The sequence below is a fragment of the Cotesia glomerata genome, linkage group LG10 (genome assembly GCF_020080835.1).
Source record: "Cotesia glomerata isolate CgM1 linkage group LG10, MPM_Cglom_v2.3, whole genome shotgun sequence".
NCBI lineage: Eukaryota > Metazoa > Arthropoda > Insecta > Hymenoptera > Braconidae > Cotesia > Cotesia glomerata.
The window spans coordinates 10,555,929-10,583,775 of NC_058167.1; the positions used below are offsets into that span (position 1 = coordinate 10,555,929).

Below are 27,847 nucleotides of genomic sequence, written 5' to 3' on the forward strand. Positions count from 1 at the left end.
AACAAAATACGGTTAGAATAGTAAATTTGACCAAATTTTGAGGATTTTTCTCTAAAAACTTTGAATAGATATTTAAAATTTTTTTACACTAGTCAAACTGAAACGGCAAAAAATGAGAAAGAAGAAAAAATGAGCTGCATAATAAAAGAGTGATACAAAATAAAAAAATTGACTTGATTAAGATTAAAATTTGGATCTTTGCAAATTTATCAACTGGGCCCATAACCTTTAGATCAAGACTTTTTGATTTAAAAATTGTATTTTAATCAATAAAATGTGTATAGAAAAGTAAATTTTACTCAATTTTGCGGTTCTTCAGTAATTGAGAATAGATATACAAAATTTAAAGTTTTGTTTTTTGTTAACTGGGCCTATAACCTTTAGATCGAGACTTTATGACTCAAAAATTAAATTCTTATTCATGAAATACGTGTAACAAGTAATAAGTAGTGAATTTCACTAAATTTGGAGGCTCTTTCTCCAGTAACCGGGAACGGGCGTACGAACTCGCTCGACTGACAACAACTTGGACTCTAAGCCACTTTCTTTATTGTGTTCGTTCCTTTTTAAAAAGTCTATTACTATATCTCAGTAGTCCTTTCTTTTCCTAACTGACAATGCCGGAAACGAGGTAAAACGTCTGGGCTGGGAATCAGAGGCTTTAAAGACATTTTAGCTTCCTGCGATGCACTTGGCGAAAACGTCCTTTCGTATTCGAATTCCCCATGTCTAGATCTTAACTGGTAACTTTGTATATCTAGACTATGCTCGGAATTGGTCTACATGGACGAACGCCTTCTGAGTGGTTGTGTGGTTTATTGTTGTATACTAAACAGTACAGGTGACTCGGGCAATCTGGGCAACAGTAAACACCAGAAAGACAACAAAGGAACGTCAGAGACACGAAATTAAAATATAATGAGGAGAAAACTCCGGATCTTATTCATTATATTCTTTAAATTGAAGATGTCTATTTTATATTTTCTCTTTTATTTTTTAGCTCAATTTTTGCTTAATTAAGTTATTCATTTTATTCATTGTTGATATTAAAAGTACAGCTGTTTATTATACCTTTCAATTTTAACAATTGTCTGTATAATTTCAATTATTGTCCGAATTTGTCAAGAACTTTCATTGTCGTTCAAGTTTCTATTAAATTTTAAAATAATTCTTACATTTATCTTTAATATTAAGAAAATAAGCAAAATTTTTGTGGCCAGAATATTTATATGATGAAATGGGTTTTTATGGTTAAATTTGATATCGTTGGAAAATTTTTATTTTAGAAAAGTCTTGACCTGGAGTTGTCTTTTCATGGTTTTATATCATTCTCACCAATAGTCAATTTATAATGATAAGTATTTAGGCTGCATTCGAAAATGCTTTATCACGAAGCTCATCCCGATGTTACACTCATCGAGGCTTTTCATTTGAGTACCCACATCATTTTTTCATATATTTATATATATTATATATATGTATATATAAAAAATTTATCAAAATGCATGTGGGTACTCAAATAAAAGCTCTTGACAAGTGTAACATCGAGATGAGTTTATATCTTAAAAAATGTCAATAATTAAAAAATGACCTTGTATCTTTTGAACTATTGACATTTTTAAAGATATAAGCTCATCCCGATGTTACACTCTTCGAGACCTTCCATTTGAGTACCCACATCAATTTTTCATATATTTCATATATTTATATATATTCTATATATGTATATATGAAAAATATATCAAAATGCTTGTGGGTACTCAAATGAAAGCTCTTGATAAGTGTAACATCGGGATGAGCTTATATCTTTAAAAATGTAAATAGTTCAAAAGATACATGGTAATTTCTTTAAATTGCACTCTACTTTCTTAAATATTGACGTTTTTTAAAGATATAAGCTCATCCCGATGTTACACTCATCAAGGCCTTTCATTTGAGTACCCACATCAATTTTTCATATATTTTATATATTTATATATATTACATATATGTATTTATGAAAAATATTTCAAAATGCATGTAAGTACTCAAATGAAAGCTCTTTATGAGTGTAGCATCAGGATGAGCTTATATCTTCAAAGACGTCAATATTTAAGAAAATACAGTCCAATTTAACAAAAGTCATTATTTAATAAAATAAAATTTTATTTATTTATAGTTCACGGCAGTCACATAGTGACTGCAAGGTTGCTAGTTCAAAATATTTCAAATTTATACACAAAAATTTTATTTATCGTTAACTAAAATATAATTATATCAAATCATTTAATAATAGAAGAGTTTTTTAATATTTAATAAGCTTTATCAATTGCAAATAAGTAATTTTTTTTTAATTGCAAAAATAATTAATGAATCATTCATTAAATTTTAATTTTTTAAAAGTAAATGAATATTAATAAAGTTTTAACAAAAATTTATTTTGAGTCTTGAATTGAAAATAAGCGTTGAAATTTATTTTTTAATTCGATATTTTTTAAAACCCATTAAATTAAATATATATAAAATTCTACTAAGTGTAAATTACTAATTTAATATAACAAGCGAGCCATTAAGTTCTAAAAATATTTTTAGTTTATACTTTTAATAAATATATGTAAAAAAATAATTCTTAAAAAATTGTTTCTGGACAAATTGATTTGTTAAAAAATAAATTTTTGCATTTTATTTATATAAAATATATAGTAAATCATTAAAAATTCTCTATTTAATTTTTTTTCAACGAAAAATCATACAAGATCTATTTTTTAGATTCGTACATTAAAATAACAATTGAAAGATAACATCATGTTTATTTAATGAACATGAAGAAAAGGCAAATTGTTATAATGAGAAGATGACTTGACGAAGTTTAGACTATTCTTACAATTAGTGACTGGCAAAACTTTAGTTCAGTTCAAATTGACAGAACAATAAATAAAAAAGTATACCAAAAAATAAAAAATTCTTTTCTAGATTTAAAATACACGGAAAAAAGTAAACTGTAATATTCACTCAAAAATATAAATATTATATAAAAATATAATGTATGCAAAAATATAAATATTAGAGTACTCAATGTAGAAAGTATAAAAGTGCACGACTCACAATGCTCATTTAATTATGAAATATAAAAAAAAAAAAAAACTTAAGTCGTTCAAAATTAATTGCCGAAAAAACAGCTGTAGTAGGAAGGTACTGCACAAGCGCCCCTGGTAAAATAAAATGTACATAATATCTATAGATATAGATATATCACCATCCATGTTAATTTTACATGGATATATATAGATATACAGTCTTGTAGTTTTCGTTTTTTATTAATTGTAATTAAACGACACTGAATTAGTTAACCATTCGCATTCAGTGACCTACAATCGTCGATTAGAATTTAAAAAAAAAAATTTAACTCAAATAATTGATTTTTTCACAAGTTACAGTGTTTCCGGGGTTTCATACATGACGGACAGGAAAATTTTTTGACCTATTTTGATGTTTTTTTCCGTTTCTATTGCAGTAAATCAATTTTTAGAAAGTATGGAATTAATCTCCATTAAATTATCTCGACAATAGTATGCAAAATATCTTGATTCCGTGAACTAACAAGGCTATAATACTAAAAATAGTTGCTAAAATGAGGCGAAAAAAATTTTTCGATCGTAAAGCACTCTCTGATGCTTCGCATCATGAGTCGTGCAAAAGTCACAATTCAAATTTAATATCCAAAATAAGTGATTAGTAGCTATCACTATAGTAAATAACGACTCTTTCATCTTAAAAAATTACAGTTTCAAACAGTAAAAATTGCCATTTCAATAAATAGTCCATATTATGAGGAGAAGGGGAATTCAGATGAGGAGAAAGGGGTCTCACTCTGGGAAAATTTAACATTTGAAACAGTAAAAATTATACTTTTGAAATATACATTTTACCAGTCCAAGCAAGTCAATAATTACAGTTTGATTTTTAGCGTTGCGTTTAAAATTTACCATATTACTTTGTAAATATTGACGTTGCTTGTATTAGAAACTTACTAACTTTATTTTATACTTTTTACATATCATAAGATCATTTTATAGGTACGAAATGATAAATATCAAAGTTTGAATTCTTAATTATTATACTTTAGCATTTTAGACATTTACATAGCGAATATTACTGTTTGAAATAGTATTTTTTTTCCATGTAAAGAGTAAATTGTAACGTTTAGATGGTAAATATTATAAAGTGAATAGTAAAATCACGATTTTACTGTTTGAAATGGTAATTTTTAGCAGTTGATCATTACTTATTATAAATCGACTGTTATTTATTACAGTTTACTTTTTTCCGTGTATTTGTAAGAATGTTGCAATTTACCAACAGGCTCATAAAATCCTCCTAAATGCGTCAAAGTTAGTAATTTTATTGCATCTAAAGGTTATGGGCCCAGATAACAAATTAATGAAAAAAATTCAATTAAATTGATTTAAGAGGGGAAGTTCAAGTAAAGTTTTCAAAAAATCAATTTTCTTTTTCGATAATCTGAAAATATAGTATGTTGAACATGTACTGACGAGGGGAAAAAATAAAATCTCAAATATTGACGAAGTTATAGCTATTATAATGGAGCGGCCGGAGTGCGTACTATAACTTTAAACATAATTATCTCGAAACTGTATTTTTAAAAACTGCTCGTGTTGTAACTCAAAAAATTATTGATCGATTTGTTTGAAATTTGGTGAGGCCTTTCTCTATATTACTACCGAAAGGATAAACCTAAAGAGTAAATTGTAACGTTTAAATGGTAAATATTATATAGTGAATAATAAAATCACGATTTTACTGTTTGAAATGGTAATTTTTAGCAGTTGATCATTACTTATTATAAATCGACTTTTATTTATTACAGTTTACTTTTTTCCGTGTATTTATTATAAAAATTTATGAAAAAAGACACTTAAAGCTAGTCCTTAACCAACACAATTTTCAATAAAGATTCCTCGGAGTTATATTCCTGTGCTCTCAGAAATATTACGGGAAAATTGGTGTTGCAATTTCACGTTACCAGCTAAAAGAAGTGGATAAAATAAAAAGAGTAATGAGTAGTATGAGAAGTATGAAGAAAATAATAATAAAAAAGAGAATGCTCGTTCCAGACGTGCGTTTTGGATTCGACATGTTCACGAATACGAGTGTGGAAGTTGAGTGTGGGTCGCGGCAGAACAGCGCGTGGGTGGATACGGGTTTACCTTCGGCACTAACAACAACACACTGTTATACGTCGGATGTGCTGTTATATGCAAGCTTTGCTTTACTACGTACCCACACTCTCGCGTTATAAAGAGCGAGAGGAGCAGATAGAGAGTGAGAGCCCTGAAGAGTGGTACAGATAAAGAGGAGAGAGACGAGAGAAAGAGTGCTCAGTGGAACACAACAAGCATCAACCTCTACATTATACGTATTCCTATCCGCCCGAGAAATAAGTTGCGCAATTCCATATGAAACACACGACGCTATTACGTCGCTGTATTTTCGGTGCTCCGCAAATAATCTCGAGCCTAGAGAAGATTACGCTGGTGTAATCAACGAATGAAGGGACCTTTATCATTATTAATTCAATATAAAGGTATTTTAAATTAAAAACTCGACACTCTGTGTGTTATGTATTCTCCATAATTTATATTCATTATAAATAATAGATATTATTTAATTTTAACGCCTCTTAAATCTACAAATTTACTCATTGTTTCGCTGGTTTCATTATTGTATTTGATGGGTTTATTGGTTCGGTGGGTTTATTTATTGTAAGCTGGAATGGGAATATTAAAACGGAAGACGAAGTAAATATGGTGTTTTACAGAAATGTGGAATTTTTTATATCAACAAAAATGAAATTAGAATTTTTAATACACTAAAAATTTACTTGATTCAAGAGAAAAATTCTTGGAACAAAAAATTTATTTTAATGAATTTGATAATTTTAAATTAATATAATTTATTTGAATTAAGAATCATTTCTTCTAGGAATTAAAAACAATTTTTTTATTAAACTAGAAAATTTATTTCTTTATAAAAAATTTCTATTGATTTTTTATGGTTATAAATAATCGATATTATTTAGTGTTAACGCCTCTTAAATCTACAAATTTACTCATGGTTTCGCTGGTTTCATTATTGTATTTGGCTGGTTCGGTGGGTTTATTTATTGTAAGCTGGAATGGGAATATTAAAACGGAAGACGAAGTAAATATGGTGTTTTACAGAAATGTGGAATTTTTTATATCAACAAAAAGGAAATTAGAATTTTTAATACACTAAAAATTAACGATTCAAGAGAAAAATTTCTTGGACCAAAAAATTTATTTTAAAAAATTTGATAATTTTAAATTAATAAAATTTATTTGAACTGAGAATAATTTTTTTTTTTAGGAATTAAAAACAATTTTTTTATCAAAGTGGAAAATTTACTTCTCTATAAAAATTTTCTATTGATTTTTTATCGTTATCTCTTATATTTTTTAATAAAAGATTAATTTTATATAAAGTAAGAGCTTAGCTAAGGGATATTATTATTTATTTTTTATAATTGAAGTAAATTTTTGAAATATTAACAAAAAATGGTAGCTTTTGTTTAAAAAAAAAAATAAAATAAAACATTTAAAAAAATATTTATAAAAGGGCTTATTAAATATTTTTATTATTTATTATTAAAAATTAATATTTTTTAACAATATTCCATAAAAAATATTCTTAAACAATAATTAAATATTCTTTCACTTAAATATTATTACCACAAAACTTTTTGTTTAAATTTACTAAAGTGAATTTTAACTTATTGAAAAATCAGTGTTGATTTCCATCAACAGATTGTATTACAATAAATAATTTCAAAAATTTATAACTATGAAGTAAAGAGTAAAGTAAAGTAAAGTAAGGATAATATAATATCAGAATATTGAATCAGGAATAATAACTTCTCGAGTATTATTTAAATCCAAGTGAGTAGAGGCAAACGGATATACATAGATTTGCTGTTAGCGAGATACTGTTACTCAGTACTGCAAGATACTACGGAGTAGAGTTCCCGGACTCGGTAGTGGTAGAGTATTATATGAGAGCAAAAGAGCCAAAAGCAACGAGTTTAAGTACAGAGCATCGACTTGTACTTTCTCCGGTTCAGTTGGATACTACACCGATGTACAAGTTTGAAGCCTCAACTTAACCAGCTCCTTCGTTGTGTAATCTACATAAGCCAATACTATTATATTATATTCATCATCGTGATACTACATATATATATTATATTATACATATAACTATAACATATTATTATATATCGAGCCTGTTCTGAGTAATAGTACTAGTGCGAGTGTGAGTACTAAAGTTATAAGTCGCTGAGAAGTAACTCATAGGCGTTATAAAGCTCATTTTGTCAGGATTTATAACCCTTCCATATTATATCTACTGAAGATATATTTATAAAGGTTTCTCGCTTTAGGATACATTATTATTATTATTATTATTATTATTATTATTATTATTATTATTATTATTATTATTATCTATATTATCTATATTATCTATATTATCTATATTATTAAGAAAATAAGCAAAATTTTTATGGCCACTGTATTTATATGATAAAATGGGTTTTTATGGTTATATTTGGTATCGTTGGAAAAGTCTTGACCTGGAGTTGTGCCTTTTCATAGTTTTATATCATTCTCACCAATAGTCAATTTATGATGATAAGTATTTAGGCTGGATTCGAAAATGCTCTATCTCTAGATACATAATTAAGAAATCACCTTATATCTCGTGAACTATTGACATTTTTAAACAAATAAGCTCATCCCTACATTACACTCATCGAGACCTTTCATTTGAGTACTCACATCAATTTTTCATATATTTATATATTTAACAAATACCATATATATAAAATATATGAAAAATGCCATGAGGATACTCAAATGAAAGGTCTCGATGTGTGTAACATCAAAATGAGTTTATATTTTAAAAAATGTCAATAATTAAGAAATGACCTTGTATCTTGTGAACTATTGACATTTTTAAAGACATAAGCTCACCCCGACATTACACTCATCGAGACCTTTCATTTGAGTACCCACATCAATTTTTCATATATTTATATATTATATATAAGTATATATGAAAAATATATCAAAATGCATGTGGGTACTCAAATGAAAGGTCTCGATGAGTGTAACATCAAAATGAGTTTATATCTTAAAAAATGTCAATAATTAAGAAATGACCTTGTATCTTGTGAACTATTGACATTTTTAAAGACATAAGCTCACCCCGACATTACACTCATCGAGACCTTTCATTTGAGTACCCACATCAATTTTTCATATATTTATATATTATATATATGTATATATGAAAAATATATCAAAAATGCAAGTATGTACTTAAATGAAAGGTCTCGATGAGTGTAATGTCGGGATGAGCTTATATCTTTAAAAATGTCAGTAATTAAGAAATGACCTTGTATCTTAAGAACTATTGAGATTTTTAAAGATATAAGCTCATCCCGTTGTTATACTCATCAAGACCTTTCATTTGAGTACCCACATCAATTTTTCATATATTTATATATATTATATATATGTATATATGAAAAATATATCAAAATGCATGTGGGTACTCAAATGAAAGCTCGTGATGAGTGTAACATCGGGATGAGCTTATATCTTTAAAAACATCAATAGTTAAGAAAGTACAGTGCATTTTAACAAAAGTCTTTATTTAATAAAGCAAAATTTTATTCATTTACAGTTCACAAGTCCCGGCAATCACATAGTGACTGCAAGGTTGCTAGTTATTATTATTATCATTATCAATAGTTTTTGGAAAGTTTAGACATAATAATGATAATACAAATTTTTTAAGCAAAATTATTATTATTATTTTTTTTATTTTTGTCGCTATTGTTATCATTATCACCAAAATTATTTTTGTAGAAAATTTAAACTCAATAATAATAATAATAATAATAATAATAATAATAATAATAATAATAATGGTTAAAAAATTTTTATCTTAGCATAATAATGATTGTTATTGTTTTTGTTATTGTTATTATTATCATTATTATTGTACTCTCCTCCAATCACGACTAACTGCGTCACTATAACTGTATACAGGGCAGATAAATTTAATCTGCCAATCATGGGATTATCTGGAGTTATGCTGCTTCACTATTGAGATAGAAACTATTTCATTATTTTATTTTAGCTTTGTTTTGCTTTGTTTCTATCAAAATAAAGTCAATTGACCCGAAAATAGTTTTGTTCTATTTTATATTGTTTTCTCTCAATACACTTCTGAAACATTTCAAACTTTTGTCATAAACTATGAACTAATGTTCGATATATTCTTCCTTTGCAAAAATATTATTAATGATCCAGGCTGTGAGATTGACTCGAAAAGCAGCCAAATGTTAATAATAATAATAATAAATTATGTATTATATGTGTTATGTAGTATTTATGAAACTTTTTCGGGTAGGCGTAGGCTCTGCGAGACCTTATAGAGTGACTTCGGTATAATATACATATATATTCATATTTGTATATAAGATATAAAAACGCGAATATCTCGGGGCTACTGAATTTTTATTTTAGCGAAATAAACTTGGACCGCTAGCTGTAAATTGTTGGTCTACACATGTCACGTATTATAATTTATATAGAAACTCGTTGACGCTCGAGCAGTTGGGAAGAATAATTCTGAAAGTTGGATTAAATTGCGCTGTTTTGGTTTACTTTTTGTTTTTAAGCTTGTGAATAAAATAAAGTAAATTACGTGGATAGAAATTACGATGTAGTTTCTGGAGAAATAATTTAATTTCAAATTTACACATCGTCGTTTTATCAGCAATTTATGTACTGAATATTAATATTTTTTATTTTGGTAAGAATGAATTTTAATTTTAATGAATTTTATATATTATTGGATATTTTAAAAGATATTTTAGCTTTTATCATCCATAAAATTAAACATAAGTTATTTAGTAGAAAAACTAAATTTAAAGTTACTAATTTATTAAATTGAAATTAAAACTTCGGTCTTAATTTAATAACAGATGTTGAAAAAATCATTATATAGAAAATGAAGTTAAGAAAAAACTTTCGTTTAATTCTTATTTAATATTAACATCTGTTATTAAATTAAGTATGGATAAAAATCTAATTATAAAAAATTAGTCATACCATAAATTTATTTCTTCTGTGTATTTTATTTATTTATTTATTTATTTATTTATTTACAAACAATCAAACCCAACAGCCGTAGCCATAAACAGGGTTTATAATCTTTACAAAGTAATTATTCTTAAATTATTTTTGCGATGACAAAATAATCAAAAAAGTTTATTGAATTTAGTTGTTTCATGCACTCTATAGTTTAAAACTTCTATTTACTTTTACTCGTGTTAATATTTAAAAATTATTTACTAATTTATAAATAATTTTTACAAAAAAAATTTCATTTAAAAAAAAAATAAAGAAAATTAAAAAAATTTTTTTTCTTCAAGAAAATTAAATGATAAATTTTTTTTTGTCTACATAAATTTTTTCTCTACTCTAAAATTAATTTTTTCTGTTTAATTTGTATCAAACTTTTGAAGAAAAAATTACAATTTATTTAAAATTAAATACTACTCACAAATTTAAATAAAATAAAATAACTCAATTTTAATATCTTCTTTTCCAAAAATTTTTCAAAAGATTTTATAATAATTAATTTTTAAATTTCCAAAATTCAAACCCACACAAATATATTCAAGATATAATATCACTGGATCAATTGACCTCCCATTAATCTCAAGTGACGAAACATATTAGCTATCTCAATCTCACTAAAATTGGCCTTGGTGTCTCAGCCTCGGAATAACCGAGTCTCCATACGACATATATTACATATAATCCATAATATATACCATATACGATCTGAAAGTTATGTCATAACCATATTAAAGGCCTGTGAAATATATATAAATTTTCCAGAGCAGCACAATGCAGCCGATACATAACTCGGAGACTTTCGCTGGTAGCTGGTTTCCATATATGTCTCTGTATTGTCCGCTGTTAGCTTTACTCTCCCCTACTGGAGGTACAGTACTATACGGCTGGAGCATGTAGTCAGATAACACATACACATATACACGTACTATACCAGATGCGAGACGGGTAGAAAAAGTAATAAGTAAGAGTAAAAGAAGAAAAGATGGAGTGGTGTAGTAACAGAGGACAGCGACATTTTCGGAGGGTTTTTTCTTGGTACGATGAGAGTAAGAGGGGTCTGGTAAGGATGTGTGCACCCTCTTTTGGTCTATCATCGCAAAGCTCCCTTTCTCCCTTTAAAGCTACACTTGCTGTCGGAGTCGGAAAATAAAATAACGGCGGGTCTGGTCTGCAGAGTTAAATGTTGAGCCGGTGGTGTTGGTTAGTGTTTCGTTAAAAATTCAAAAGGCAATCACGTGGGTGAATGAGTGTAAGTACAAGTATAAGGGTGCGATGTTGTACTACGATACACAGAGCGAACCTTGAGCTTACTTCTGGTGGTGCCACGAGCACTTGGGCACGTTGAGACGAATGGATTTAAATAAAACCTCGCAGAAAGTTGAGGGCAACTTTGATAACCGGTCAGGGAATTTAATATTTATCTGGAGAGTTTTTCGAGGAGTGAGAATAAAAATGAACATGAGAAAAAAGAATAAGAGTGTAGAGGGAATAAATAAAAGAGAAGTTAGCGGAGCTATTGAAAAAAAGTGCTGAATGCACGCGGGAATTTATAAATACTTGGCATGGGAAATTTTATCTTGGATTATGTAAGAGGACTCGCGGGATGTCTTAACAGTGCTATTTCAAGTACTCGAAAAATGTCCCGAGATGAGACATTGCCTACTCTGTCTTTGGTATATACTACAAGTGGAACTCGCACGTATATTTGCATTACAAACTATTCGGAACAAATACTCGTGCTTGAGAGTCCATGGTTCAGTTACTCACCGGAAGACCGGCAAATCTTAAGAGATAAATTTTATTTTACGTGCCTTGAGCTTTTCTTCAAGAGGCTTGGGTTAATATTCAAGAATATGTGAGTGGAAAAATCGGTTTTAAGGTGGTAAAATGGATTTTTGGGTGGGTCATTGATATTAAATATTTTTGAAGAAAAAAAAGATTTTTTGGCTTTAAATTCTACGGTAAAAAAAGTTTCTTAAATATTTTTTCGGAATCAAAAAATTAGTTTTTTTTTTTTTTAAGCACACACACGCATAAAAATGATTTGTTGAAATGACAAAAGACGGGATAACTGAAAAATATGTTGTGGTAACAAATGAGTGCAGTTATACTGAGTGAAAAAAAATTTCAGATAGTAGCTAGTATAATCCAGATTATAATGAATTCAATACTGATTACAATGAGTATAATCCAGATATCACGCACACGGAAAAAAGAAAACTCGAAAAATTACAGTATACAATGCAACGTGGCGCTTCGTGATGAAAACTGGAAAAATTACAGTTTCAAATGTAATTATTACAGATTTTATTAGAATTACATTGTAGAATGTAATATTTACATTAAAAGCTCTGAATATTAAATTAAAACATTTAGGAAAATGTTATTTCAAACTGTAATTTTTCTAGTTTTGATTACGACGGCACCGATTTTACATTTTATACTGTAATTTTTCGAGTTTTCTTTTTTCCGTACAGTATAATCTGGATTTTTCTAGCTACTATCTGAAATTTTTTTTCACCACAGATATCACTGAGTATAATCTGGGATGATATATCCAGTGTCATCTTGTTCTTTCCATGTATATTAACAAACCAGTTTGTTAAATCACAAAATCAATTTGTTGCTAAAGCAAAATCATTTTGTTGCTGTTACAAAGTGTTTTTGTTTTTGTAACAAAATGATTTTGTTGCCAAAATATTTTCCAAATTAGCTATAGCTTATTATAGCATATTTTTAAATGTATTCTTATAAAATTCACTGCAGTAAATTTATTTGTTATTCCAACAAATTTTCATTGTTATTATTACAAATTCTCTTTATTACTTCAACAAATTATCTTTGTTTAAATATTTTGCTATGGTAACACAACTGTTTTGTTGTTATAACATTTCAATAACTTATTATAACCTAAATTTTGTTATTTTAACGTATGATTTGTTATCCCTATGTTTATAAATTCATTCGTTACCACAACATATCTTAGATTATTTTAACAAAATTTTTTTCAGAGTGCAGAATTGATAAAAATTAAAAAAAAAATTCTTAGTTGAAAAAATAATTTTCATAGCTCAACAAAGAATTTTTTCTTTATAATTTTAGTTAATTATAAATATTAATTTTTAGTTTTGAAATTTAATTTTTAAATTATATCTATTTTAGGTTTTATTTAACTTAAAGTTTTTTTTTTTTTTGGTTTAAAATTATCTCTAAAATAAAATTATTTTTTTTATCACTACATAATTCGATTATTTTAAGTAGATTAATTTATTTATAACAAAAATTGTAATACAATAATACGCAATGTATCGAAAAAAATAAAGCAAATCTGTCGGCATTTTTTTAAAACAAATCACGGGATTTTAAAACCATTAAAGTGAGTAGACAGTTATATCTTACTCAAAAGTTGTGTAAATCTCCTTCACTCTGTAAATTTATGGATTTTTTATTGAAATTTATATGTATATTTGTTTTCGGTAATATATCTTCGAAACAAATATTTATTACAGCTATTTAAATTATTTAAATTTTCTATTTGCATCAAATTCACTCAGATTAATCGTGTGTTTTTTTAATGCAAGCATAATTTTCTTATTTACATGAACATACTTTTATATTTACAAGCCTTTCAAGATTACTCTTAGCAATGCCTCGTTAAAATTTTTTTCCAAGCCCTCTGCTCGCTTTATAGGTCTCTCTATTTTATTTTTATTAACATTTTTTCGTACTTGGCTCCCCTATTTTATGTATTTTATTATGCCGCGCTTTTCTCATTAATTTATTCTCATCGAAAAATTTCTACCTGAAATATGGGTCGCCGCACATTATCACTAATTGAATTTTTCTTCAAAACTCTGTTACATTTGTATACTTTTTTTTTATTATTTATATTTGCTTTTAATTAATTATTGTTCGCATAAAAAACGCAGCATTACCACGGATTCGTGCCAAAGAAAATAAACAACACTCAATCACAGTGAATGTTTATATTAATTTAATTTTTTTTTAACAAGAAAATAAAAGTACAAAGAAATGTTAATGAAATATTGAATTACAATTGATAAACAAAATTATTTTTTTATAATTAAATTTTTATGATTAAAATTATTACAAACTCATTAAACCAAAGTTCATAATTCGTAATTATTTTCAGTCACACATAATGACTGTGGGTTGCTAGCTATTAATTAAAATAGTTATTAATTAATATTCGTATTTTCCACTCGGGTCGCCGTCATTGTAGAAACTAATAAAAAATCAATTACTTTCATCTGCACGCTTTAATTAAGTGATATGAAGTTCATATGCTGAACCGATATTAATTATTTGTTTCAGATTGTTGTCACAAGCTTGCTGTTGATGCTCGATGGCGCGTGCTGGCACACAGCGCTGGAGAAATCCCGCCCCGGAGTAAGTATACGTATGTACAATATCACCCACACCATTTTAAAAATTATTGATGTGTCTAGAATATGCATCCCCCATGTATTGTTTGTATATGCATTTTATTATCAATATTATTATTATTATTATTTATTAAAGAGAATTTATTATTTTTAAGCCAACTTACCCGATCCACTTGATGAAGACTATTCAATTTTTTATTTATTAATTATTTCACCACAATATTGTCAGTATGAGCACTAATACCATCCTCGGGTGAATATATAACAATTAACCCTTGAAGTACACATCTCTAAACAGAACTTTAGAATACACACGAGGTCAAATTGACCCTTCTGGACTTTCGAAGAATTATATCTCAGAAACTATACATTTTATCGGAATTCAGATTATTACATTTTTGGTAAGTAAAACAATGCTCTTTTGAATACAATCATTACCTATTATTCTGAATTAAATAGTTTTTAATGTTGAAAAAATTAATCAAAAACGAACCTATTTTCGAGAAATATTTTAGATTATTAAAAATTCTGCACTGAGAAAAAAAAAATACTTTTACTCAATTAACAATTTCTTGGTTTAAGAAACTCGCCGACGATCAAATATTCTATTATTATTAATTATTAATTTCTGAAGAGAAGAACATCAATATTTATCTTTGGATAATAGATAAACAAAAGAATAGCTTTATTTAAATCAAGTAAAAATTATTTCAATCAATTTAACAATTTCTTGAGCTACACTGATAGAATGATTTCTTAATATTTAAAAAGATTTCTTTTTATTTAAGAAATCATTTCTTTTTATTTAAGAAATCATTTCTTAAACATCATTTCTTTGTATTTAAAAAATATTTCTTAGTATTTAAGAAATATTTCTTAAGAGCGGTTTATAGTTGATTTTCGAACGTGTTTTTCTCATGTATGTGATAAAATTTCGAAAAAAAACGCTTCGCTCTTCGATAGATAATTAAATTATCTATCGAAGAGCGAAGCGCTTTTTTGGAAAATTTTCATTTATTTATGCATAAAATGCGTTTTAAGATTCCATTTGTTGTACAAGTATGACAGAGATACTTTCGTTTGTCCAATAGAGGGCGAGAGAGAGAAAAAATGTAAACCCTTCTTAAATACAAAGAAATATTTTTTAAATACAAAGAAATGATGTTTAAGAAATGATTTATTAAATACAAAGAAATCTTCTTAAATGCTAAGAAATCCTTCTATCAGTGTAAGAATATATAATCTTGAAAATTTTCAAGAACATAAATTCTTGTATCAAGAAAATTTTCTTAATAAAAGTATTTTTTTTTCTCAGTGTGGGGTCAAAATGATCCCCAGTGTACCCTAAGGGTTGAAAATTTGATTTTTTAAGACAATTTTAATTAGAATTATATAAAGCGTTCCGAATTATTTTTTCGGTTACCGAAAAAAGCTTTGCTGAGTAAACAATTACATCTTTAAATAATCCTAATTAAAACTGTCTTAAAAAATCAAATTTTTAATTATTATTATATTCACCCGAGGCTAGTATGAGTGCTCATACTGAAAATATTATGGTGAAATAATTAATAAATAAAAAATTGAATAGTCTCCATCAAGTCGACCGGGTAAGTTGGTTTAAAAATAATAAATTCTTTTTATTAATAAGTAAAATTACTGATCGTAATATTTCTAACATTATTATTATTGTTATTATTAATATTATTTGTAGGTACACTGATAGAAGGATTTATTGGTATTAAATAATATTTTTTAATATGTAACAAATCATTTATTAGAGACCATTTTTTAATATTAAATAAATCTGATATTCATTTATTAAATATTAATAAATCTTTTTAAATACTAAGAAATATTTGTTAAGGCCTAACAAATGGCTTCTAATAAATGATTTGTTAAATATTAACAAATCTTTTTAACTATAAACAAATCCTTCTATCAGTGTACAAAGTATGGTGCATGAACTTAGTGTATGTGTGGTAGAAAAAAGTAATTATAATCTCTGTCTCATCTTCTTGATTTTAATTTCACCACCGGCGTCGCTCATAGAAAGCAGGGTTGGGTATAGGTTCAAGTCTCGTTTAATATTTTTTTGGGCACCCGGTACAGTTAAGCGCGTTGCCGGCAAACGTCAAGAGCAAAGTAGATAGAATATTGAGGCTGACAAAAAATCCAACAAAACCGAGTGTAAACTTCCCGTCGTCCTGCTCGATATTCCTGATTGAAAAGCGACACTCTCAATCCAATAACCCTGTCCTAAATATTTTCGATAGCAAAAAAGATCCCAGAAGTACCTAGATATCTATTGTTATAAATTAATAATATACCGGAAAAATGTGAAAATTATTTTTAGGGTCAATTTTAAATTTAAAACTCGATATTCCGTCTGAAGGATAAGAGATACAATAAATTGATAAGGAATATTTTTATAACGGCTTAAATTTCCTAAAAAAATACTGTCTTATCATTTTAACGTGAAATATATATTTTTCTTGGAATTTAAATTTAAAATTTATTTAAATAAATATTTTTATCCATTGTAAGAAATTTTTGGAGTGATTCAAATAATTCTTTTAATTAAAAATTACCCACCAGTGTATACTTAATTCAGAGGAGTAATTACACAACACATGGCTCCTAAATTTGCCTAACCAAATCCGTTTAATCGAGCGTAAAGTAAACATCCAAGTAATGCCCAACGACCTCAACATATTTTACGTTTATACCGTGAGTTCTTGTACACAAAACTGGTGAAAATAATTTATTTTCCGGGAGTAATTCCGGCTTATCGATAAGCCGAAGTTTGGACAGCACTTTGGGGTGTCAGCGTCACGTCAGCAGTGGTTACTGTTTACTCGTGTCAACTGGAGTGAGGACTACAAGTACTCTGCTGGACTATATAGTATATAGTGAAGCATTATGTATTGTATTCAGCAGACTCGGCCAGTGGGCCAGTAGCGACTCCTATCCGGTATCCAGTATCGAGTGTAGTCATGTAGAGTCCGTTAACGTTCACTGGATCCGAGAACAAGGGAGAGTGAAACGCCGGAGAGGAACAGAACAACTAAACCAACAGAATAGAACATTCAACCAAACGTGCAAATACATAGATACGTACACGCTGGAAAACTGAGTACACATGCGTAGGTGTCGACCGAGTGACCGACAATCATCACATTTCAGTTAGTGGTTGCCATAGACCATCTTCTATCTTCTGTTGTCATTGGCTATCCACAGAGTTCTAGATTTCGAGATAAGATAAATTGTTTGTGGTTTTGGTAAAGTGAGATGTAATGCGATTCTTCAATTTGTCTTCATTTTTCGGTTGGATCAATCTATAATATTAAATTTATTGAAGAAATTGACCAATTTGCTGCTAATTGAATCGATTTGATAGATTCTATATTTACGGAAAAAATAGTTCTGTAGAATTTATTGAAATACATACGGAAAATGGTACACAGAAAAAAAAATTAACTTGAATTAAAAGAAAAATTCTTGAGCCAAGAAAATAATTTTGAAAAATTTCATTGCCTTGAATTAAGACGAAAAATTCTTGAATTAAGTAAAATTTACTTAAATCAAGAAATATTTCTTAGTTTAAGAATTTTTTTACTCAAATCAAGAAAATGAAGTTCTTCATTGATAAAAAAATTGACTCAAGAGTCAAAATCTTGTACCAAGAATAATATTTTGAAGAAAATGATTTTCTTGAGTCAAGAGAATAAATTCTTAAGCCAAGAAAAATTTACTTAAATCAAAAATAATTTCTTGACCCAAAAATTTATTTTCTTGACTCAAGAAAATTATTTTTTTCAAAATGGAATTCTTGATTCAAGATTTTGGCTCTTCAGTAAAGTTAATTTTTTTATCAGTGTTCAAAATTGTTTACTTAATTCAAGTAAATTTTTTTTCTGTATAGATAGATAGATAATAAATTTTATTTGATCTTGGAGTTCTAAGCTCTTCCAGGACCATCAACAATACATAAAGTTAATTGTTTACAAATATACATTTGATACAGTGTTTGCAATACAATTTTAAAGACCGACATTAATTAATAACTATCATGTTAAATTATAAGATCAATGGTAATTACATTGATTGCAAGAAGAAATTGAAACAAGCTTATTTAAAATTTTCAAAGGTGTCAATTTCTGTAATATCTACCAGTAATGAATTCCAAATTTTTATGCCATGAATTAGAAAAGAATTTTCATAGATAGCAAAATTACTTCTTGGTAAACGCAGATAGTCATTCCTGACATCGCTTCTCCTTAATGTAATTGGCAAAAATTCTAATTTTGATCTAAATGATCGATTATAATTTAGTTTAATTTCTTTATAAAATAGACAAGCTATAAAATAATCTCTTCTGTATACTAGAAATTTAAATTACGCGCTCTTATTTTAAACGAAGAAGAAATCAGATTCCATTTTCCGATTAGTATTGAGAATTTTGATACTCAATTAAATGGATTTTAGGCTTTAAAACTCTCGATAAATTTATTTCTAATGATTATTATATATTAATTCAATTTTTATTGCATTCTCTACAAGGTTTTTAGGCCAAAAATTTGATTCATTAATTAATTTTTTAATTTTAACCATATCTAAAAATTTCTACAATTTTATTCAATCGCAAAAATTTTAAAAAAACCAGTCAAAATTACCACTAGCCTAGCAAACACAAAAAAAAATTTGTTGGATCAGTTATTATCTTCTTCAAATAATTGCAAAGTTCCATAAAAACTTGAAAGTTGGAAATAAATTTCCTTATTTATCGAAAAGCGATAACTTTTAATCAAAGTATAACATTAAAGTTTTTGGAACTTAATCATATGAGAATCGTCGATGCGAAAACGTATAACCACCCGATGACAATGATGCATCAAGCACTGCAGGGTGCACAGGACACATTCTAGTGTCTAGGAGTGCATCATATTATATGATGTGAAGTATGAAGTAAAGCAAAGCAAAGCAAGCGGTAGACGAGGAAAGAGATGTCTCGACTAGAGTGTAGTGGATGGGCAAGAGCAGAGAGTAGAGAGAATGTAGCCAGACGTAGAAGGCAGAATGTAGACTGTAGACGCACGGATAGGAGCCAAAGAACCGATCGATACCGACGTAACGACGCGCGTCGTAGTCGGGTCCCCATGCTAGTAATTTCCTCCAAGACCTTGCTCTTCATTTCGCCGCTTACCCTCTTGCTCTGCTGTATCTGAAAATTCTGCTCCGGATACTGTAGTATATAGAATTAGGAGTAAAGCATGCCCCGAGAGGGTGAGGGGGAGCAAGGTCCGGTGGAAGTAACTGCTTGATGGAGGTTACAAGCTCGAGGATAGAGGATGGAGGAGCCTTCGTTGCCAAGACACGTACCCAAGTGTGTCTGGTCTGTCTACCTTCCGATCCAAAATCCAGAAAGTGTAATCGTACTTGATTTCCATCTTGAACGTCTATGTAATCCCTCGGGTAGAGTTCAGGCGCCTCGAGTATTGACGTGCACTGATGCTTGATCTACAGCTAAATCTGCTAAGGTGATGCCGATGCTAATACTGGCAAAGGTGACACAAGTTCTGGTCCACCAGCAGAACATTGATTTCAAGTCTTGGAGATTCTGAAACTAGAACGGAATTTTTTTTTATTTTTTATTTTTTATTTATTTATTTATTACATTTTGATTCTAGAGCTAGTGCTCCCTAGTTTGAAATAACATTTTTCTAAATTCAATTTTTTAATTTAATATTCAGGGCTTTCAATGTAAATATTATCCGAACAAAAACAGTTTCACTGTAAAAAAATCGCGCCAAGTCCACGTTCATAAAACTATTAAGAAAAAAAATTTTTATTTCTTTACAAAAAGATATAAAATAAAAAATTAAAAAATCCAAGTAACCGATATGGTTGTATATGATTTTCGGACATTAAAAAAAATTTTGTTGTAAATTTAAAAATTAAAAGAAACAATTTTGGAACGTATTTAGTGTGCCTGGTTACGAAATATTTCACTTTTTATGAAATTCCTAAAATCTATCTACTAGGACTTTTAAAAAAAATTGAAGTACACAATGACGCACACCAAGTACGTTCCAAAATTGTTTCTTTTAATTTTTAAATTTACAACAAAATTTTTTTTAATGTCCGAAAATCATATACAACCATATCGGTTACTTGGATTTTTTAATTTTTTATTTTATATCTTTTTGTAAAGAAATAAAAATTTTTTTTCTTAATAGTTTTATGAACGTGGACTTGGCGCGATTTTTTTACAGTGAAACTGTTTTTGTTCGGATTTCAGTATTTTTTGTAATTATAATAAAAATTTGCAATTGGTACCAACTTAAATCTCAAGTTGGCTGCATTTCTTATAGCAAACTATCCCCTTGAAGCTACAGTTTATGTAAAAATAATTGCAGCGCACTCTGGCGGGTGTAGATGCAAGCTGTGAAATTTATTTTTTTAACTGTAGTTTCCCATCTATTGGACTATTACCATGCATTCTCGAATTACTTAGTCTGTGGCATGTCACTTTTTACATCGAAAAAAAGTCAGGATCGAAATTTTTGAGCTTGCTATAGTTTGTGCTGATAAAATTTAATAATTTCAAGTAAATTAATTGTTATAATTGAATATAATTAATTGATATCAGTAAAATAAAGTATGAATTACTGTTATAATATAAAATTTAGGAACAAGATGTACCGTAGAATTAAATAAAATTTTGCAACCTCGAAATACCGTTCTGCTTACAGTAAACACACTCGGTAGTCTGGCGCTCCGTTTACAACGGATTTGAACGGAACTTGGCGCCAGATTCTACCGAATCTGTGGACATTTTACAATGTAATTTTTATAAAATCTGTAATAATTACATTTAAAACTGTAATTTTTCCATTTTTCATCACGAAGCGCCACGTTGCATTATATACTACAATTTTTCGAGTTTTCTTTATTCCGTGTAAGGACCACCATAATCAAGTATACATAATGAGTGCATACAAAATTAATATAATATTACTTATAATATAAATGTAGTAATTGATAGAATATAGTAAATGAGTTATTTTGTGTTGTGCAATTGTCTATTTGAAAATTCTTTTGAGATATCTCAAAATCTATCAAGTTGGGCTAATTCACGGGAAATTTAATCTAGATTAAGGTTCATTAACTTCAAAAATTAAAAAAAATCAACAATTTGATATGTATTAATTTTTTGACAAAAGAATATCAATACAAATATGTTTTTATTGTAATAAGCAGACGATTAGCTTCACGTGTACACAAAAAAATTTAATTTAATCTAGTAAATAAATTTGAAGAATTTATTTACTAGATGTGACTTTGTCTTCTTGTTTGAGTAAAAAAATTTTTAGAATTAGAAATTTGAATTAATTTTAGCTGGTTCAAGAATTTTTCGTCTTAATTCAAGTTAATTTCTTTTGATTGTAGGTGAAATAAAAATTATTTTAGTCAATTTTTCAGCCAAAAAAGTACATTGTTAAAAATTTCAAATGAAGTATTTATTCACATAAAAATACTCAGAACTGCTTCCTAGGACCTCAAGTGCACAGAAAAAAAAATTAACTTGAATCAAGTGAAAAATTCTTGAACCAAGAAAATAATTTTAAAAAGTTTCATTATCTTGAATCAAGTCGAAAAATTCTTGAACCAAGTCAAATTTACTTAAACCAAGAAAAATTTCTTAGTTAAAAAATTTTTCTACTTACATCAAGAAGATGAAGATCTTCACGGAAAAAAGAAAAATAGAAAAATCACATTATATAATGTAACGTGGCACTCCGTGATGAAAACTGGAAAAATTATAGTTTCAGATTGTAATTATTACAGATTTAATAAGAATTACATCGTAGAATGTAATATTTACATAGAAAGCTCTGAAAATTAACATTCAAAGTTTGAATTTAGAAAAATGTTATTTCGAACTGTAATTTTTCTAGTTTTGAATACAACGGGGCACTTATTACTATTTATAATGTAATTTTTCGAATTTTCTTTTTTCCGTATTCAAAATTATTTACTTGATTCAAGTTAATTTTTTTTCTGTGTGGAAGTCTGTTAAAAAGTTAATTTTTTAGAATTGGGGTAAAATGAAAAACTTCCTAATTTTTTGTGTCATCAGAAAAGACCCGCGCAATCATGTAAATGAGAAAAAAATTTTTTTTTAAGAAAATGATAGCAGATTTTTATACTTTTTGAAAGCAATTTTTCAATTTATTATGCGATTATTTTTGAGATATTGATGTTCGGGTATTTTGTTACCTAATTTTTGGACCTAGTGACTTTCAAGCTAAAAATACAACAGAAAAGAGACTTAAAGAGAAAGAGAACAGAATTGCAGCCTAAAAAAGAGTTTTTCACCCAGTTTTTGGACTGACACACTTATTACTGGAATTGAGATGACAACTAAACCACCTAGACTTTTGAAATGCTAGAGCTAGAAAATTGATGATTGAAAAAAATGGTTTGGGGGTATAGAGCAAAGGAGAAAATAGCTAGAATGTCTTTTTTTGCGTTTTCCTATCGATTACACGTCAGTTGTAAGCCGGAGTGAGGCTGCCACGTCAAATGCGTTTCATCATCGAAGAGATTACCCTCGGGAAAGGAGAATTCCTTTTCGCTCACGGTGAATGCTTCCTCGAGCTGGAGCATCTCTAGCAAGACTGGCATCCCGCGTCACTCGTGTTATCTGTCGGAATACATTTTACTTGGTAATGCTCCTGTTCCTGTTTTTTTCCGTTTTATCTGGCAATAAATATTTTTTATGGGTTGTAAAAAATAGAATAAGTAAATGAAAATGTAAGCGAAATGTTGAGGCGAATCCGATCGAACAGCAATATTCGATTCGCACATCCAATCGAATTATTGGTAATAACGTGTTAGGGAAAACCGACGAAATGCCTCAATTTTTCAATTTTAAAATTCCAATAATAAACTTTCCTGATGGATTTATTAGCCTTTATCATTTCCGTCCGATAGCTTGATAAGCAATTAGATTTTTCATGTGGATTATATAATCATGAAAGCGTTTGCTAACTAAATCTCAAAACTTTATCGAGGATACTTAATTGCTTCACGTATAGACGTCTGCTTCATTCAATTAATAATTTATCATTACTTTGCGATCAGCCAGCCATTATTGTCACGCGATGTGACAATTACCCAATTATCGTCCGTGATTATCTATCAGCATTGAAGAAAAATTTTTATTTTGCTTTGATAAATTTTTTCTTCACTAATTGAAATTTCAATGAATGATTATTAAAATTTTTTGAAAAAATTGTGGTTAGAAAAATTATTCAAAAGTTTGAGAAAAATGTTTATTCAAAAAATTAATTAATTTAATAAATACTAGCAACCTTGATGTCACTATATGACTGCCGTGACTTAAAACTATAAATAAATAAAATTTTGGTTTATTAAATAATGACTTTTGTTAAATTGCACTGTATTTTCTTAAATATTGACGTTTTTAAAGATATAAGCTCATCTCGATGTTACACTCATCAAGAGCTTTCATTTGAGTACCCACATCTATTTTGATATATCTTTCATATATTCATATATATATATATATAAATATATGAAATACATGAAAAATTGATGTGGGTACTCCAATGAAAGGTCTCGATGAGTGTAATGTCGGGGTGAGCTTATACCTTTAAAAATATCATTAGTTGACGAGATACAATTTAATTTCTTAATTATTGACATTTTTTAAGATATAAGCTCATCCCGATGTTACAATCATCAAGAGCTTTCATTTGAGTACCCAAATGCATTTTGATATATTTTTCATATATTCATATATAATATATATTTATATATAAATATATGAAAAATTGATGTGGGTACTTAAATGAAAGGTCTCGACGAGTGTAATGTCGGGATAAGCTTATATCTTTAAAAACGTGAATAGTTCACAAGATATTTATTAAAATACCCTGTACTTTCTTAACTATTGACGTTATTGAAGATATAAGCTCATCCTGATGTTACACTCATCAAGAGCTTTCATTTGAGTACCCACATGCATTTTGATATATTTTTCATATATACATATATATAATATATATAAATATATGAAAAATTGATGTGGGTACTCAAATGAAAGGTCTCGATGAGTATAACATCGGGATGAGCTTATATCTTCAAAAATATCAATAGTTCACGAGATACAAGGTCATTTCTTAATTATGTTAAATTGCACTGTACTTTCTTTCTTAACTATTGACTTTTTTAAAGATATAAACTCATCCCGATGTTACACTCATCAAGAACTTTCATTTGAGTACCCGCATGCATTTTGATATATTTTTCATATATGCATATATATAATATATATAAATATATGAAAAAATTATGTGGGTACTTAAATGAAAGGTCTTGATGAGTGTAACCTCAGGACGAGCTTATATCTATAAAAATGTCAATAGTTCACAAGATATAAGGTATTTTCTTAATTATGTACCTAGAGATAGAGCGTTTTCGAATGTAGCCTAAATACTTATCATCATAAATGGACTACCGGTAAGAATGATATGAAACCTTTAAAAGGCACTAGTTCAATGCAAGACCTTCGTAATGACACTAAATTTCACTAAAAAATCCGATTTTATCATATAACTAACTATCCTGGAAACAAAGTTTTTCTTATTCTCTTAATAATATAGATTCTTTTGGAAATTATTTTATTTAAATTAATTCTATAAATTTATTCGAATGAAAAAAAAACAACAGAAAAAAATATTTCTATTCAAGTTTGTTTTAAAATTGTGATTTAAGAAAAAGTTTTTTTTAACTAATATAAAATTTTTTGAAGAAAATAAAATTATCATCAATTTTAGAAAATTAGTTAGTGTTGATTTGATAAACAATTCGATAGTTTTCAATACAAAAAATCTTAAATGAAGAAAACGAATTTTCTTCAGAGTAATTTTGTCCTTAAATCAATTTTTTTCAATATACTTTTTGTACATTTTTTTTTTCCTAAAAAAATGAAATCCGTTTAAAAAATAAAAAATTTTCCTTTAATCAAACTCATTCTCCGCATCTAAATTTTAACAAAACAAACAAAAAATCCAAGTTATCCTTTCGCTAATAAAGACATGTATTTCTTGAAAGGGTAGGTGAGACAAAATGAATTGGATTTCCCCCTAGCAGAAGCCATCGATTCAGTAAAAGTATTGAAGAAAAGTAAAAAACTCTTAATCAAAAATTTACTTTATGATGAGTTGCAGTATATAACTATAGTGATAAGGCGTAAGAGTACACTCAAACTCATTCATTTATCCCCAGCGTTTTAATCCATCCTCCAAGCTGTCTCTTCTCTGCGCTTGTGAGCTCTCTAAAAATCTTTAATTTTTCTTTTCCGCGACGTCTATGAGCGAGAATAAAATACATATTTTTACCTTTGACGATAATGATAAAGAGAAGTTTAAGCCGAACGAGATAGCCAGACCGAGAGGATTTACTTTACTTGGCATATTTTTCTATCAAAGAAATCTTCAACTCTCTAGGACGGGACCAACCAACCCGTTGGAAAATAATAAAAAGCCTTTATAGATAATATACTTTTTAAAAATCTATCTATTCAACTATCTTCAATACTCTTCGTACTTTTTGTACCCACTCGACCGTACTAATCGATAGATCCTCGATTATTCCAAGGATTGTGATGATTATTCATCATTATCCGCACATAAGATCCGAATCACCGCAAATTCAATGGAAAAACAGCTTCTATCTCTGTTTCTATTCTATCGATGAGAATAATGGAGTTTGTACCTGTATTGCCGGTTCTACACATGAGACTAGACGTTAGAGATAGGAACTATCAGTGAGGATCAACCAATTGCGCGGGTTTTCGTTAACGAACCCCAGCCGACAAATATATGCCCACAAGTGTAATGAACGCTTCTGATGAAGCGCCGAGTTGAGGATGGATGGCTTCGGAGATGATTGGTTCGTTCCACTTGCCATGAGTATGGATCTTCGGGTTTTCATGTTTGATAAATTAAAAGTAATAGAACGAGGTAACGTCTCTATGTCTATATACACTTCATTTCCATGAAAATCCGAGAAAATATTACTTTTGTTAGAAATATAGGTTAAAATTAATAAATCTGATTTGCAATTTTATTTCTTATAATTTTTGTCAAGTTTAATTAAGAAATAAAAATAAAATTGCGTTAGTGGAGATTCGAACTTGGATCCTCGCGTTTAGAGTCGAGTTTTTATCTTCTGGGCCCATAACCTGTAGAATTAATAAAATAACTCACTTTGGTGTGTTATAAAAAATTTTAAGCATCTTCTAACAAATTTTTCATACTTGTACGTGAGTACGGATATTCAAGCTTGCATTTATAATAAATGAAAAGTAATAAAATGAGGTAACACCTCTATGTCTGTATCTACTTCATCTCTATCCCGTACTGAAAAAAAAATATATGCCGCATATACGGGGGCAAAAAAAAAGTATGTGGCGTATATATTTTATATGTGCGACGTATATGTATTTTTGTCAGTATATATGCGCATATATATTTTTTCAATGTGGGATGAGTAATATAAGTATACAGGAAACTTCATTAAAAATATAGGTTAAAATTAATAATTGAATTTCTTGAAATTTAGTGAAATTATTGGATTAAAATAGTGATTTAAAAATGAAAATAAGATTGAACTAGACTTGATCAAGATTCAAACACGGACCCTCGCGTTGACAGTCGAGTTTTTGTCTTCTGGGCCCATAACCTGTAGAATTAATAAAATAACTCACTTCGGCGTGTTATAAAAATTTTAAGCATCTTTTAACAAATTTTAATACTTGTACGTGAGTACGGATATTCAAGCTTGCATTTATAATAAATTAAAAGTAATAAAATGAGGTGACGCCTCTCTGTATCTACTTCTGTATCTACTTCATCTCTATGAGTAATATAAGTATACAGGAAGCTTCATTATAAATATAGCGACTGCACAATTTCAAAACACAGTAACTAACATCTAAAAATTTTTTTCAATTTTTCTTATTAAAAAAAAGTTTGCTCACCAAATTGATGAAAGATTTGATTTGTGAAAAGGAAATACTTGAATATAAATATTTTTAAGAAAAAATACTTGGAATTGAGGTCTAAGAGTTTTAAAAAATGCAGCAATACTAGAAGAAATCAGGTATAAAAATTTTGT

At 28.2% G+C, this 27,847-nt stretch overlaps 1 protein-coding gene across 5 annotated transcripts in view; it reads left to right on the plus strand.

Moving 5' to 3' along the window:
• The window catches only part of LOC123272976, a 91,428-nt gene that overhangs the window by 24,368 nt on the left and 39,213 nt on the right, over nt 1-27,847 (plus strand). For all 5 annotated transcript variants that reach the window (XM_044740041.1, XM_044740040.1, XM_044740036.1 and 2 more), the window contains one exon: nt 14,568-14,642. In XM_044740041.1, coding sequence (XP_044595976.1) covers nt 14,599-14,642 — 44 coding nt within the window. In that variant the 5' untranslated portion in view covers nt 14,568-14,598. The remainder of the gene's footprint in view (nt 1-14,567; nt 14,643-27,847) is intronic.